At 41.7% G+C, this 16,802-nt stretch overlaps 1 protein-coding gene across 2 annotated transcripts in view; it reads left to right on the top strand.

Annotated features, from left to right (window-relative positions):
- The window catches only part of TMC7 (transmembrane channel like 7), a 50,412-nt gene that overhangs the window by 15,338 nt on the left and 18,272 nt on the right, over positions 1-16,802 (top strand). For both annotated transcript variants that reach the window (XM_060123571.1, XM_060123572.1), the window contains 5 exons: positions 3,663-3,830; positions 7,388-7,470; positions 11,055-11,200; positions 14,858-15,005; positions 16,077-16,250. In XM_060123571.1, coding sequence (XP_059979554.1) covers positions 3,663-3,830; positions 7,388-7,470; positions 11,055-11,200; positions 14,858-15,005; positions 16,077-16,250 — 719 coding nt within the window. The remainder of the gene's footprint in view (positions 1-3,662; positions 3,831-7,387; positions 7,471-11,054; positions 11,201-14,857; positions 15,006-16,076; positions 16,251-16,802) is intronic.

The raw sequence follows: 16,802 nt of genomic DNA, 5'->3' as shown, positions 1-16,802 counted from the left end.
CACACCCCACACTGCACGTGTTCCTCCGTAGAGGTCTCCTGCGCCTGAGGAAAGGAAAGCTTTGTTTTTACTAACCCCCCAGCTGAAATGTAGCATTTCCTTCCGTGATGAATGTGAGCAACTAGCCACAGTTAGGATTAATAGAGCCTGTGTCTTCGTCACCAGGAACATCACAGATGTCTTCCTGTTCCTTCCAGTTGTTGCAGTTGTCTGGGAATAGCATCTGCGCTCATCACGACTTTGAAATTACAGCAGTGATTAGATCTGCCACTAGACCTTGTTATTTGATATGTTAATGAAAATGCTCATGTATTAATCTATCACAAATTTAGTTTATACAATAATGTTTTGATCATCATACGACCATTTGTATTTTGTGCGTTTAAAAATGTTATTCCAAGATGGGGCTCAATAAGCCTCATCAGACTGCCAAAGACACCCATAGCCCTGAAAATATTAATAATCCTGCTTTCCCGTAATGGTGAGAATTGGGATGAAGTACAGGCAGACCTAGGAGATATTGAGGGTTTGGTTCCAGACTACCGCAATAAAGCGAGTCACGTGAATTTTTTGGTTTCCCAGTGCGTATAAAAGTTGTGTTTGCACGATACCGTAGTCTATTAAGTGTGCAATAGCATTATGTCTAAAAAGTAGTGTACATAACTTAATTAAAAAGTACTTTATTGCTAAAAAGTGCTAACCATCATCTGAGCCTTCAGTGAGTTGTAATCTTTTTGCTGGTAGAGGGTTTGAAGTATTGCGAGAATTATCAAAATGCGACACAGAGACAGGAAGTGAGCAAATGCTCTGGAAAAGTGGTGCTGATGGACTTGCTTGATGCAGGGTTGCCACAGACCTTCAATGTATGAAAAACAAAATATCTGTAAAGCGCAATAAAGCAAAGCACAATAAAAGGTATGCCTGTCATAACAAAATCCATAGACTGGGTGACTTAAAGAATAGAAATTTATTTTCTTACAGTCCTGGAGACTGGAAGTTTGATATCCGGCCACCTTGTCACTCTGTCCTCAAATGACCTCCTCTTTGTGTGTGCTTAGGGAGAGAGAGCACGCTTTGTTGCTTTTTCTTCTAAGGGGACTAACCCATCATGAGGGCCCCACTTTCCTGACCTTACCTTAGCCGTGTTACCTCCCCAAGGCCTGTTTCCAGATACCATCACACTGAGGGTTTGAGTTCCAACATATAAATTTGCAGGGGGTGGGGGGAACAATATACAATTCAGTCCACAGCAGGTATACAAAAATTGGAAGTTATGACAAAATGTAAAATCAGAAAAAAAAAAATTAAACATTTGGGTGACATAACTGAGCCAGGGGGAAAATACCTTTTAGGATTACCCGGTTTCTACTAGAAAGCAAAACAATTTACAAGCTTCTCCTCAAAACTGCTGAAATGGAAATTTTGTGATGTTTGTAGGGACCATGGCAGGATATGTGAAAAAATTTATTGCCCCCATTATTACTATTTTAAAACCTATAAAATACCAGTGGTAATCTATTCAATGAACTTTTTTAGTTGTTTTATTGGGAGAATGTAAACTTATTTCCAGGGGGGGATTCATTAGAAACTTAGAACTTCAACCATCCACTTTAGAAGTTTAAGTGAACATTATCTTTGGAGCAAAAAATAATAAAAGCTAACCTTTATTGAGGCTTCACTGTGAACTGGGCATTGTGTTCAACATTTTACTCATATGATCTCCGTTGACCCTCACAAGAACCCATTTTTCACATAGGCATTTATCATTTGCGTGGTTCAGAGAGATTAAAACACTTGCCCAAGTTCATTGGCTAGAACAAGGCAGACCCAGAATTTGAACCCAGGCAGTCAAGCTTCAGGACCCAAGGTTTTAGCCACCATGCTCAGATTCCTCTCTTGTTAAGTGGTGGCTTTTATGAAGATTTTCATTCATAAAGTGGCTTATGTGTTGGAAGGTAGTTTCTCCCCATGGAACTGGGCCCTTGATTTTCTCTTCAGTGACTCCAATCCTGTGATTTCTTGGCTGACTAGGTACTCATCTGACAGGAAGTGAAGGATTGATAGTTAAGCTCCTTACCTCTGTCAAGGAGAGAAGAAAAGATTGTGGGTCACACATCTTCAGTCTCAGAATATAAGTTCTTTGCCTGCACCAAGAACAAGCAGACATCCTTACTCTTTGAGTGCTTTCTGTCTGTCTTTAGTAATTTAATCATTGTTTGGTGGAAGGTTTGTTTTCTATTTGAAAAATCGATGAATGTAATTCAGTGCCTTAACAGAATAAAGGAAAAAAATTATATGATTAACCCAACTGATGCAGAAAAAGCATTGGTGAAATTCAGTTCTCATTCTCAGCAAATAAGAAATCGATGGGAGCCTTCTTTTTTTTGTTGTTGTTTTTTGTTTTGTTTTTTGTTTTTTTGGCCGCACTGTGTGGCTTGTGGGATCTTAGTTCCCCAACCAGGGATTGAACCCAGGCCACCACAATGTGAAAGAGCTAAGTCCTAACCACTGGACCGCCAGGGAATTCCCAGGAGCTTTCTTAATCTGGGAAAAAATATCTATAAACATTGTATAGCACACATCATACTTAATGGTGAAATATTGAAAGCTTTTCTTCTAAGATTGAGAATGAGGAAAAGACTTCTAATTATCACAGATTCTATTCAGCATTGTCCTGGAAGTCCTAGCCAATGTACAATGATGGGAAAAAAAGGGTCAATGACCAGAAAGGAAGACATAAGTTGTCTCTTTTTTTTTGCAGATGACATGATTTATTTGTAGAAAACAAAAAAGACAAACTATTAGAATTGAGGTAACTTTGGCAAGGTTGCTAGATATAAGATCTCTATATAAAACCAACTGTATTTCTGTATACCAGCAACAAACATTTAAAAAATAAGTTATACAGTAGTATCATTGCACCTAGGAATATAACTAAAGAACTATGTGAAATGATTCTGCACAGAAAACTATAAAATATTGTTGAGAGAAATTAAAGAACCTAAATATACCATGTTCATGGATCAGAGACTCAATATTGTAAAGATGTCACTTGTTCTCAAACTGACCTATATATTCCATGTAATCCCAGTCGGAATCTCAGCACATTTTGCACATGCATGCATGTGTGTATGTGTGAAAATGAATATGCTGATTCTAAAATTTATATAGAAATGCAGAGGACCAAGGATGCCTGAGGAAGAAGAAAGCCTAAAGACTTAGAGCACCATATATCAAGTATTATTGTATCTGCAATAATGAGACAGTTCTGGTATTGGTGCAAAGATAGACAAATAGACCCATAGAACAGAAGAGGGAATTCAGAAACAGGTCCATAAATATATAGTCAATTACAAAAGCACTATTGCAATTAACTAGGGAAAGGATAGCCTTTTCAATAAATGGTGCTGAGTCCATTAGATATTCCTATGAGAATACTGAGCCCTCTCTCACACCATCTCAAATTATTGATTTAAGAGTGATTGTAGATTTACATGTGAAAGTTTAAACTTAATAATTTCAAGTAGAGCCTTGAAATTATTCTTCCTCCCTCCCCCACTAAGAGCCTCCAATTTCAGTTCAGCCCTCTGTGGCTGATTGAACCTACAGTGGGTACTGTATCAATACTCCTGGTCAGTGATGTCTGGATTTCTTTTTTCCAGGGAAATTCGGCACTGGAATTCAGTCCTACTTCTCCTTCTTACGGTTTCTGGTATTGCTGAATTTGGTGATATTTCTGATCATCTTTATGCTGGTTTTGCTCCCAGTCTTGCTCACCAGATACAAGATCACCAACAGCAGCTTTGTGCTCATTCCATCCAAAGGCGCGGGTGAGTGTAAGGCCTGATTTGCCATGAGGAGTGTTCTTTTCATTGTGTACCTAGCTACAATGCTTCTTTCTCTAGCAATCTTTATAATCTAAGTCTTGGGTGACTGTATTAGTCAGGATAGGCTAGGTTATGCTGCAGAAACAAATGACCCCATAACTCAGCACCCAGTAACCACAAACGTTTCTTTCTTGCTCACACTGTATGTCCATCAGTGTTTGGTGGTGGCTTTGTTCCATGTTGTCTTCACTCTGGAGCCCAAGCTGAGGGAGCAGCCTCTCTCTGCACCATTGATAGTCACGACGTCCAAAGGAAAAAGAGCCATGGCAAACACGTGCTGGCTTCTAATGCTTCTGCCTGGAGATGACACACATCCTTTTCGCCACACCTTACTAGCCAGTGCAAGTCACTTGCCACTCCTGGGTTCAGCAAGGCGTTTGGGAGGAGCAATGGGGGGTGGGGAAGTGGACTATTCAGTAAACATAATACAGTCGACTCCAGTGACTTCATTTCAAGCTTTTATTTCAAGGCTTTTATCTCCGATAATGGTGTTGCTCAGGCTGCTGTTTATTAAACATCAGTCATCTGCCAGACGCTATGGCAGGTAATGGACCTGTGTTTTCCTACTGAATTCTCAGTGTAAGTCAGGTCTGGGCATCCTGTTTTTTCAAATGGGGAAAATTTCTGTCATTCCAGAGATGTTTATTTACCACCCTCTAGTACCAGGCTCTGTGCTAGGAGCTGGAAGTGGAAACCTCCTGCTTCTATCACATGACTCCTCTCCCCAGAAGAATGCCCCGTCTGCAGTCACTTCTGTGGCTCTAAACATTCCTCCTCATCATATTTGTTTTTGTTTTAATTCTATTACACTTAAAAATCAAATAAGAATAACGTGGAAACGCTGACTTTTTGAGTGCCTACTGCCTGCCCGATGCTGCATTCTCATTTCTAATATGTCCATGTCACAGATAAATATCTCCTGCTGCTGTGTGAAAACCCCTGGGTTCGGTTTCAAGACCCAGCTCTGTTAGTTGATTAGATTTTGTGAGCCTCATTTTCCTTATCCGTAGAATGAAGGTGATGATTTAACTAGTGAGACAATTGTTTCATTATTCAAATAATGTTGTACTACACTATTTAATACTTAGCTCATTAAAAGATAATAAATACTTATTATTTAAAGTACAAATAATTGAAAACAATAATATAAATTCTATATTATTTAATACAGAAAACTTAAGTAATGATTAAGCAATACTCATAATTTTTAAATGAATATTAACTAAGATAATACAGTGCTTTGCCCATGGAAAGTGCTCAATAAATGCAGCTTTTTTTTTTTTTTTTTAGTATTATTTCTTTCTAGAAGAACTGAATGCTATTCTGTCTCACTAGACACCACTGCCTGTTCAGTTCTCCCTTTAGCCGTGAGCAGGGCCTTGGGTGGAGGGAGGCCACGCTCTTGGAGGAAATGAAGCTGGACTCTGAGCGTGGACACCACGCATCTCTTCTTTTTCCTCATTATTTCCTCTGACTGCATCGTCCTCCTGCACATGCTTTTTTTTTCGACTTACCTAGTAAACTTTGTCCCTTAAGATAAGGGTCAGAAGTCCCTTTCTTCCTCTTCTCACTTCCCTTCTCCTTCCTTCAACAAGTGTTTATTGAGCACCTGCTGTGTGCTGGGCCCTGAGCCAGGCCCTGGGGCTACAGCAGGGACCGCCACAGGGTACTGCACTATAGCAGAGGATGGACGTTAGGAAGGGACCACACGAAGAGGTATATAAGCTATGAATTTGCCTCTGGGGGAGGGGAAAGGATAAGGTGCTGAGAGGTCAGACACCAGGACACTGGAGGCTGAGGGGTGCCCCAAGCCCTCTGTGAAGGCAGGGGTATGTCAGGTGAGCCCAGGAGGACAAGGAGAAGGCAGCTGTTGGAGAGCTCGGGGAAGCTTCTTCATGCAGAGGAACAGCATCTGCAAAGGTTCAGAGCTGGGAATAACTCAGCATATTAGAGAAATGAAAAGCCAGGTGTGGCTGGTGGACACGTTCCTGGAAAGGGCCAGATAGTCAATATTTTAGGCTTGGCTGGCCATATGGTCTCTGTTGCAACTATTCAGTACTGCCGTTGTGGCACAAAAGTGACCACGGAGAAACGTCCCAAATGGGCATAGCTGTGTTCCGATAACACGGTATTAACAAAAAAAGGCAGCTGGCCAGATTTGGCACAAGGACCATAGTTTGTCGACCTCTAGGCTTGAGGACAGTGAGTGAGGAGCAGAGTGGCAGCTGTCTCTTCCCATCTTCCTGACTCTGCTCCAAATAGTGACTGTCTCCCTCCTCTTTGCCTCTAATACTGTGTTCATACAACCATTTGAGCACCTTATATACACCTAACTTCTACTTATCCTTTCTACCACTTGATGGTGAGCTTTTCAAAGGCAGGAACTATTTCTTACTCATCATTTTATCTCCAGCATGTACCTGGTGCATAGTAATTAAGAAGTGTTTGTTGAATGAATAAGTGAACACACGTTAGGATTATAAAATGGCAGAGCTGGAATTGGCCTTGGAGGAACTGGTTCAACTCTCTTATTTTAACAAAGGGGAAACTAAGGTCCAGAGAAGGGGTAGTACATTGGATTATTTTCCCCAGTTTGTCACTCCCCTGTAATTGTAACTTTGCAAAGCTTCCCACTGTGAGCAGAGAATACTTTCTGCCCCCATTGATATTGCTCTTGGCCATGTGACTTGTCTAGTGGAGTATTAGTTTGAAACGGCTTTATGTGGTTGGCCTGCCTTATGAGAAGAGCCATGAGGAGAGCATCCCCCCCAGGTAGCCACTGCCTCTCCAGTCTGGTCCCAGAGTGAAATCATGTAGAGCAGACCTCAGCCCAGCTGGGAGCCTGGTGTCCATCCTGGCTTAGCCTGAATCAGCTGAGTGAACTCAAACTGTAGATCCATGAAGGAGAAAATAAATGTTTGGAGGTTAAATAATTTGAGACTTTAAGGATGTTACACAGCAATAGCTGACTGATACAGAGGAAGTGAATTAGTTGTTCTAGCATAATGTAGTGTCACTAAAATTGCTGTTCAAAAATTTTCTTGGTCAATTATATGTAGGTAAACATATGGTATTTTTTAAGTGAAACTGCTTGTTAATTTACACACATGTAGAGATCTTTTAAAACTGGATTGCTTAAAATGGAATAATAATTATATCGACCACATCTTCCAAAACATGTGCAAACATGAACCCCAAAACGTAAAATACTAATACAATCAGAAAGCCTGTGCTGTTATTAGACCCATATACGAAACGTATAGAAAAAACATATATCCCAGGTATTTAGAGAATAGTGAAAGGGGAAAATGGTACTGTACTTGGTGCACTGGCGTTTAGATTGCAAATAGAAAATCACAGATTCACAAACATATCCATATATAATTGTATATGACATCTAAATGTATATACATATACAAGCATATATACACAAATTATGATAGACAAGTTATAGAGACTGAAGCTATTTCTACTGACGTTCTTGTTTTTGTTTTTTACAGATATTCAATGCACAGTGTATCCAATAAGTAGTTCTGGACTCATTTACTTTTACAGTTATATCATAGACTTGCTTTCTGGCACTGTAAGTATTTAACATAATTCTGGATTTGGACCCTCAATACTGAAATAGGTTAATTTAAAGACCAGGTTCCTGAATGTCTGCAGTGAGAATCAAACACGAGTGTTGACACAGGTACCAGTGAAAGAAAACAGTATTTGCAGTGACCTTATCGGCAAGGATAATGCTCATCCGCCCCTGCTAAGATGTACAGGAAATGTATTTTGTCACTTTCAGCCCTTGGCCTTTTCCTGATTCCTGCCACCTTTGTATTGACCTGCAACAAGATCTGAGTTCCCCTGTAGAAAGAAGTTTCCGTGAAAATAAACCCAGATAGAATTTATTTAACTTCTCTGACATTGAAAGACCTTAATATATTGTAATCCTAGACCACCTGGATGAAAGCTGTGACTCCTCTTCCCAGCAATTACGCACGCAGGTGTGCGTGGTACACACGTGCATACATGCCCTTACATGTGCACATGCACACACCGCACTTGTGCACACACATACGCAGTCCCTGAAATCCCTTAAAAGTCTATTAATCCCAGGTTAACCCTGCTGCTCTAAAGTAGAATTAATCTCATCCTTCCTGTAGTAGTTCCAAACGTTTTAAATTCTTCTTTATTCTAAAAAATGTTTTTGTGTGTGTGCTTTCATTTTTTTAATCCCACTTTTTTTCAGCAAATAAGATTGCAGCTATGAAAAGTGGTGTCTCTGCCTTCTAGACTAGGGTTTCTCAACCTTGGACCCGACACTCCTTTGCTGTGGGCCTGTCCTGTCCACTGGAGGGTGTTTACAGCATCCCTGGCCTCCATCCACTAGATGCCGGTAGCAGCCCCACTGCTGTGACAAGCAAACATGTCTCCAGACATGCCAGATGTTTCCTGGGGAACAAAATTATCCCAGGTTGAGAACCCCTCCTTTAGATGTTTTAAAAAATACAAGTATGTAAAAATACCTTTCTGAAAGTTACTGGTATTAAAATGCCATGCTATTGAACATTTCTGAATCGATAGATAGAAAGCATCGAATTTGTCCACTGCATTTGGTTTTGAAAAAGTGGATTTTACATCTCTGATCTCATGTTTTCCTCAGAACAACTGAGAGGAATCGTCAGGTGGGTGTTAAAATGTCCACTATACAAATGAGAAAACTGAAGCTTGCAAACTACGCAAGGAGAAAAGAAAGCCAGTGACTCACCCAAGGTCACATGCTAGTGAGATCAAATCCCAGAACTGCTGTTAGCCCCATTTCTTTAGGTCACATCCCATGAGGGAAGTTCCTTGTTGTAGGTTACCACACACCATGATCTTCTTCGTTATAGGAAAGATTTCACAGGAGACTTAGATGCACTTGATCATAAATGTTCAATAAACTATGCATGATAAAAAACAGCCCTGCCCCAAAGAATAAATTTTCTCCAGTGATAAAAATGTTCTGGATCTGTGCTGTGAAATTCGACAGCCACTAACTCTTAAGCACTTGAAATGTGGCTAATGTGACCAAGAAACTGAATTTTAATTAAATTTTATTGTTGTTAATTTCAATTTATTTGTTTTCAATATGTGTTTTTAAAACCATTCTACATGCATTACAGAATGGCCATCATGTACATTCCCTGTAATATCACTGTTCTCACCCATGCAAGCAAGTAGCAGCCTTACACATATTTTTCATGTGTTTTTAAACACTTCTGTTCATGTTTATAGAATGAACAAAACAGCCACTCGCTGAACAGGGTTTTCTATGTAGTAAGCAAATACCACTTCAGCATATGTCTTACAAGTGTTTTTAAACATTTCTATATGTATTACAAAATGACTGTCACATCCATTCATGGAAATAGCAGGGTTCTGTTCTCCATGTGGGTTGCAAGTCTGTAGCAGTCTTACAACTTCTCTCTCACACTGAATTTTAAAAACTTTTCTACACACATTACAGAATCGACATCCCATGCCTTGACTAAAATAAAAGTATTCTGAACATATTGAGCAAGTAGCACTTTTACAACCATCTTTTTTCCTGTTTTTAAAATCTTCACTAATGCATTACAGTATGCGTATCACATTTATGCACTGAAAAACAGTCCTCAGCATAGCAAGTAAGTAGCATTCTTACATCTTTTACATGTGTGTTTTTTTTAAAAATTGAGATGTGATTGACATATAACACTGTATACATTTGAGGATGTACATGTTGGTTTGATACCTTTATATATTGTAATATGATTACTATAGTAGTTTTAGCGAATAACCTTTATCATGTCGCATATAAATTTTAATGATAGGCCCAAGAGGGAGCTGGCCAGAGAGATTAAGCAGTGGCTTGTCTTTGCTGAAAGCAATTGAGGCAAGCTCATGATCGTATCAGAGAAATTATTTTCCAGGCCCAGTGGACCTTTGTCCTGTAATGTAACTTTATTTTGTAGGAGAGATTGATGACAGTCCTGACACCAACCTGGGGCAATAAAAACATGTTTTGTACAGTTGGTCAAGTTTTATGGCCTGTGTGCCCCAGCTTCAGGAGGGTTAAAGAAAAGATGGAGTCTTCTGTTTCTACATGTTTGTTTTTCTATTAAAAATTTACTTAATTACTCAGTATAAGAATACAGGTTTATCATAAAAATATAAGACTTATAGAGTAAAAAATAAAATTACCTCTTCCCAGAGACCACCAATCCTTTAACACCATGGTTCATATCTTTCTCAACCTTTCTTGTGCACTTATATGGACTTCTTTTTTTTTTTTTTTTGCGGTACGTGGGCCTCTCACTGTTGTGGCCTCTCCCGTTGCAGAGCACAGGCTCCAGACACACAGGCTCAGCGGCCATGGCTCACGGGCCCAGCCGCTCCGCGGCATGTGGGACAGAGGGCACTGCTGCGCCACCAGGGAAGCCCCCCCTGTGTGTTTTTAATGCTCAGTCTTTATCTGTGCTTTATTCCCCAAACTCTAGTTGAGCACCTCATATATCTATGGATTTTTTTTTCATTTTTTTAAATTAGGCTGAATTATTTTTAAAATTAATTTATTTTTTTAAATTGAAGTATAGTTGATTTACAGTGCTGTGTTAATTACTGCTGTAGGGCAAAGTGATTCAGATATATATACACATATATATACACACACACATGTATATGCCCTTTTTTTTAATATTCTTTTCCATTATGGTTTTTCATAGGATATTGAATATAGTTCTCTGTGCTATACAGTAGGACCTTGTTGTTTATCTATTCTATATGTAATAGTTTGCATCTGCTAACCCAGCCTTCCACTCCGTCCCTCTCCCAACCTCCTCCTCCTTGGCAACCACCAGTCTGTTCTCTATGTCCACGACTCTATTTCTGTTTCATAAATAGGTTCATTTGTGTCATATTTTAGATGTCACATATGTGATATCATGTGGTATTTATCTTTGTCTGACTTCACTTAGCATGATAATCTCTAGTTGTATCCATGTTGCTGCAAATCTGGAATTTTTCCAGCCTCTGGGGAATTCAGGGATGAACAGTGACACTGGAATGTGAGTTCCTTGAGGCAGAGACTGGTTTCCTGGTTCCCTGCAGTCAACTCACTAATCTGACCTCATGCCCTTGGCTTTGTTTCAGGGTTTCCTGGAGGACACCTGCCTCTTTTATGGACATTACACCATTGACGGGGTGAAATTTCAGAACTTCATCTATGATCTGCCTCTGGCTTATGTGTTAAGCACAGTTGCCTACCTGGCCCTGAGCCTTCTTTGGATAGTGAAAAGGTAAAGTTTATCTTGTCATTGTGTTCTCTTTGAATTATTCTTGATGGCTGGAGTCTCGTGGAGGTCCGTGGACTCCAAGAGCCATTGCCCAAAGGATGAGCAGAGTGCAGGGCTGAGCTCTGTGGAAAAAGGTTTGTGAGTGTGTTGGAGGCTGTGGACACCTGGAGGATGGGGCCAGCATCTGGGAGCTGGAGTAGCAGCCCAGAGTCTTCAGTCAATCATCAGTGAACACATTTGCCAGTACCATTCTGCCGACCTTATCTTTGTTTTTTCTTTTTAAATCTATCAAGCCTAAGCCCTTTATTTTTTAAAATTTATTATTTATTTATTTATATTTGGCTGCGTTGGGTCTTAGTTGCTGTGCACAGGCTTTCTCTAGTTGCGGCGAGTGGGGGCTGCTCTTCGTTGCAGTGCGTGGGCTTCCCATTGTGGTGGCTTCTCCTGTTGCGGAGCACAGGCTCTAGGTGCGTGGGCTTCAGTAGTTGTGGCACGTGGGCTCAGTAGTTGTGGCTCGTGGACTCTAGAGCACAGGCTCAGTAGTTGTGGCACACGGGCCCAGCTGCTCCGCGGCATGTGGGAGCTTCCTGGACCAGGGCTCGAACCCGTGTCCCCTGCATTGGCAAGCGGACTCTCAACCACTGCACCATCAGGGAAGTCCCACCAACCTTATCTTTGATCTGGTATATATGCTAACCAGGTCTCTACTGGGTTGCGAGTGGCAGAAACCCAGCTCTGACTAACTGGGCTAAAGGGGAATTGAGTGGCTGAGAGAACCAAGGAAGGGAGGAAACTCCAAATTACAGGAAGGACAAGGATATAGGAATGGATTCAAAACAACCCAAAGCAAGGGCTCCTGCATCTCTGATTCTTCTGGTGGCAGCTTCCTTATGTGTACTCCCAGGGTCACAGGCTCAGAAATCCTTTGAAGAGACTTGCTGGCTCTGCTTCATTCAGGTACCCAATTCTGACCCTTCAGTTGTGGCCAGTGGGTTAGGGTCATATGGGAACGTGGCATTTCACGTGGTAGACAGGCATTTTAGTGGGAGGTGCCAATTCCCAAGAAAAGTGAGGATTATTAATTACTTTAAATTACTTTAACAAACAACTATCCCCTAAAGTACAGTGGCCCAACACGATAGAAGTTGTAAATCTTTCTCCCATGAAGTTCTTAGTGGGCCGCAGGTTAGTGTGGAAGACTCCTTCTCAGTCCTGCTGGGACTCAGGTTGACTGCAGCTCAGCCATCATCAGCATGTGGCTTTTTAAGCTGTTCCTCTTGAGGGCTGGAAGGGAAAACGACCTTGGAGGAGTATCATGTGGTAAGTGTTTCTGGGCCCAGCCTGAGAGTGATGAACGTCACTCACGTTCCATCAGCTATAGCTTAGTCACGTGACCACGGCTCACTGAAAGGGAGGCTGGGAAATGTTGTCCTTGGCTGGCAGCCGCTTCCCAGCACTAGCGCTACACTATGAAAGGAGAACCACCCATTCCTGATGGACGGCTTACTGTCTCTGCCCCAAGGGGAATGCTTGGATGGCCACCTCTCTTACCCACTTCATTGTGCCTGTGAGAGCCGGGCAGTGCTATAAGCCATGGGGCTGTGAAGCTCCTTATCACAGGTGTAGAAGAGACCACGGTTTTGGCGTCTGAGTCTGTCCTCCATGGAGACCAGGGTTCACCACCACAGAGAAAACCCCAGAGCCCAGCTGGGCACTCGTATCCTGAGTCAGGATCTGTGAGATGAAAATGAACTGGTGTGTGTCCATCCCCCACAGAAACGGGCAGCATACTGGCAAGGAGGAGCAGTGGCTCATTTTGAGGGCCGAGAGATGCTCGGTAAAGAACTGTTGGTTGATTGGGGTTCTGGCTTTGCTGTTGTGTGCTCACGGCAAGGGCAGATCCAAGTTTTATGGACCGGCAGTGTAGACCGTATGGAGGGGCCGTCTGTAAGACAAAGAACATGAAAGTATCTTTTGTAAATGATAAAAAATCAAAACAAGACCGTAGGAACACATTGCTAGAGGCGCTGCGGGGCCTTGGAAGGGGCCCTGAAGAAGAAGCTTTATCAGCTGAACGGTGAAGCCGCCTCCGGGTCCTGCTCAAGCTTCTGCACCTCCGGGCCTTGACTGCTTCGTGGGGAAGCCTGCAGGGAGGGTGGCTGTGAAGTAATGGGGAGCGGCCTACCCGGAGAGGAGGAAGTGCTACAGGGTGACAATGGAGGTGGACTTAGGGGTCAAGAGACCAAGGTCCAAATGTGGCTTCACCTCGGTGAACCTCATTTTCTTTGTCTGTGAAATGCACACACCTAGAAGGGTTGTTGGGAGGATTAACTGAAACAAGGCAGGTGAAGAACTTAGAACTGGGCCGGGCACTTAGACGTTTATTAAATTAAAATCATCATCGTCATCATCATCATTGTACTAGCCCCAGTTCTGCCGCTAGCTCTTTGGATCTAGGGAAATACTTTTTCCCTTCTCTAGACCTTAGCTTTCTCACCTGTAAATGGAGGTTTGGTCTAAATCAGACCATTCAATTGGGGTGAGACCTCAGAATCACCATGGAGCTTTATACATAGCATATTTCTGGACCCCCCCCATGAGACCTACTGAATTAAAAATCTCAGGATATGAAATCACCCGGGAGTCTGCATTTTGGAAAAGCACCCCAGCTGGTTCTGACATAAATTCTTTGCTGTGAACCTTTGGCAGAACAACTGATTGCTATAATTCCTTTCATTTCTATTGTCTTCACAACTCAGTAGCAAATCCTAAAAATACCCTGCCTTGTCTACAGAGTGTGTGGCATTTGACGTTTTTATGTCAAGTGCCAGTGTATTTTTTTCCAGGAAAGCATTTGAATGAGTAATGATTGTGAACTTGTGCAACAGAGTGGCATCTGACCAAAACAGGTGCTCGCTAAATATTTGGTTATTTTACTATTTAAGTCATTTATTCATGCATGTATCCATGTATCCAGTATCCATGGTTAGTGGCCATATTTATATCCAGGCATTCCGGATATAAAGGTGGGAAGACAGCCAGGGTACCTGCCCTCAAGGAGTTTAAAAGTTAGTCAGGGTAAGGGGCTACAAGCAGTAAACACATAAATGAGATGATTGGAGATTAGGTTATTGCTGTGAAGGAAATTAAAGAGACTGACTGGAAGCAGGAGTCACAACTTTAGATGGGATGGTGGGGAATCTGTGGAGGGGATATTTGAGTGAAACCTGAGGGATAAGAAGGAGGCAGCCATGGGAAGAGGAGAGGGCAGAGGGAACTGCAAGTGCAAAGACCCTGAGGCTGGAGGAGAGGTTCGTGTGTTTATGGATAGGAAAAAAGCCTTTGTCATTGCAGCAGAGTGGCCCTATGGGAGGAAAGATGGTGCCGTGCAGGGTCACGCAGGACCTCTAGGGTGTATTAAAAGAGTTTGGATTTTATTCCAGCTGTGAAAGAAGCCACTGAATGGATGAAAGGAAGTGATTTTCAACAGTGAGATGCCTGGTTAGCTGCCACATATTTAGAACGATCCAAAACTTGACCAAGCATGTCAAAATGGGGGGAAGATGCAGCTATGTGTAACTTTTTAATTTTAGACAAAGCATATCCATGGGCCTGTATTTTGTTGTTCTTATAAGAACGATAAACGTGTTTTGGGGTCAGGTCGGTGGAAGGGTTCAAAAGTAATCTGATCCGGAGCGAGGAGCACTTCCAGAGTTACTGCAACAAGATCTTTGCGGGCTGGGACTTCTGCATCACCAGCCGCAGCGTGGCGGACCTGAAGCACAGCAGCCTGCGCTACGAGCTCCGCGTGAGTGCCACTCAGTTTTCTCTTGGCGGGAGGTGGGGTTACAGCTTGCAAAGGAGCTGGTGGGGGCCAGGCTGTCCCCAGTGCTTAGCTGTGTAGCCCTATGTAGTTTTCAAGAGCTTTTTGCAGAGAACCACTTCCTGGGGTTGATCACCCTTAGCCCCAAGCATGAAGCTGGTGAACTGGGGCTGGGAAAAGAGGTAATATCTTCCCTTCTCCCCCATACTATTTTTTGTTTTTGTTTTAATTTAGAAAATTAAAACAAAATTTAGAAATTTTAAATTTCTAAAATTTCTAAATTTTAATTTAGAAAACTTATTTTAATCCTAGTTGAAGAAAACTGTTATTCTTTTTTTTTTTAATTTTACTAGGGTATAGTTGATTTACCATATTGTGTTAGTTTCAGGTGTGTGGCAAAGTGATTCAGTTGTACACATACATATATTCATTCTTTTTTAGATTCTTTTCTCATACAGCTTATCACAGAATATTGAGTAGAGTTCCCTGTCCTATACAGTAGGTCCTTGTTGGTTTGTACGGTTATTTTTCTGCTTGATGAGAACCTGTCATAAACATCTCTTAAACCAGAAGAAATAGGACTAAGAATGCTATGGTAATAAGGTGGAGCGGAGAGGATATGAAAAAGCGGAATTTCCAGATTAATCAGGAGAAAAGGAGTAACAGATAGCATCTTGATCAAACCCACCGAAAAAAGGAGGAGACAATGATATCAAAAGTTTAATGAAGTGAGATGGAAGGAATCAAATGAAGTGTATTATTTGTTTAAAGAAATAACCTATAGGTAATAGTACCATATAGGTAATGTCCTGAATAGGTTATAGTTCTGTTTTCACATTTATTGTGGAGTTTAATTTCAATCTTAAATAGAAGGTCTGCCTTCATGTAGGAGACATGGAAACTGGTTGGGCTTGGTCCAGGAGGGTATCCCTGGGGGAGATGAATATTTAGGAAACTTTAAAGATCGAGAGGGAGAGTATGACGGTGAGTCCCAGTTTCCACCCCTAAATATCCCTTCATCGCAGTGCTCACAAATGAGCTTTCTTTTGTTCTCAGGCAGATCTGGAGGAAGAAAGAATACGGCAGAAAATAGCAGAAAGGACCTCAGAAGAAACGATACGGATTTACTCTTTGAGACTGTTTTTGAACTGCATCGTGCTGGCCGTTTTAGCGGCATGCTTTTATGCAATCTATAGAGCGACTACATTCTCTCAAGAACACATGAAAAAAGTAAGTGCTCCGTGAAAGTCAATTTAACTTTTAGTCCCGTTGGACGTTATGTATGCTAAGTGTATCGCAAACCTCTCAGGTGGATACTATCATCATTCTGTTTTACATATGGGGATATAAGTTTGGCTGATATGACAGAGAACCTAAAATCAGAGTGACTAGTTTCCACTTGCAATAGAAAAAAAAAAAAAAATCCAAAATAGAGTGTTTGGGGTTCCTCCTCCTCCTGGAGTTTACAATGTTCAAATCCAGGCTGGACTGCCTGGATCTAACCCCCAACTGCACAGCTTACTATCTGGGGCCTCAGTTTACCTAAAATAACAGTGGTTTTAAAAATCCAAGTTGGGGACTTCCCTGGCAGTCCAATGGTTGAGATTCCACGCGTCCACTGCAGAGGGCACGGATTCAGTCCCTGGTTGGGGTATTAAGGTCCCGCGTCCTGCAGCACAGCCGAAACAAATTAATAAATAAATAAATAAATAAAAATCCAGGTTGGTCTAGTGGCTCTGCTTCATGAAATCAATCATCAGGGGCCCAAGTTCCTTCCATCTT

Source organism: Lagenorhynchus albirostris, chromosome 15 (assembly GCF_949774975.1).
Source record: "Lagenorhynchus albirostris chromosome 15, mLagAlb1.1, whole genome shotgun sequence".
NCBI lineage: Eukaryota > Metazoa > Chordata > Mammalia > Artiodactyla > Delphinidae > Lagenorhynchus > Lagenorhynchus albirostris.
Note: the sequence above shows the minus strand (reverse complement) of the source record. Positions and strands in the feature narration are given on the sequence as shown.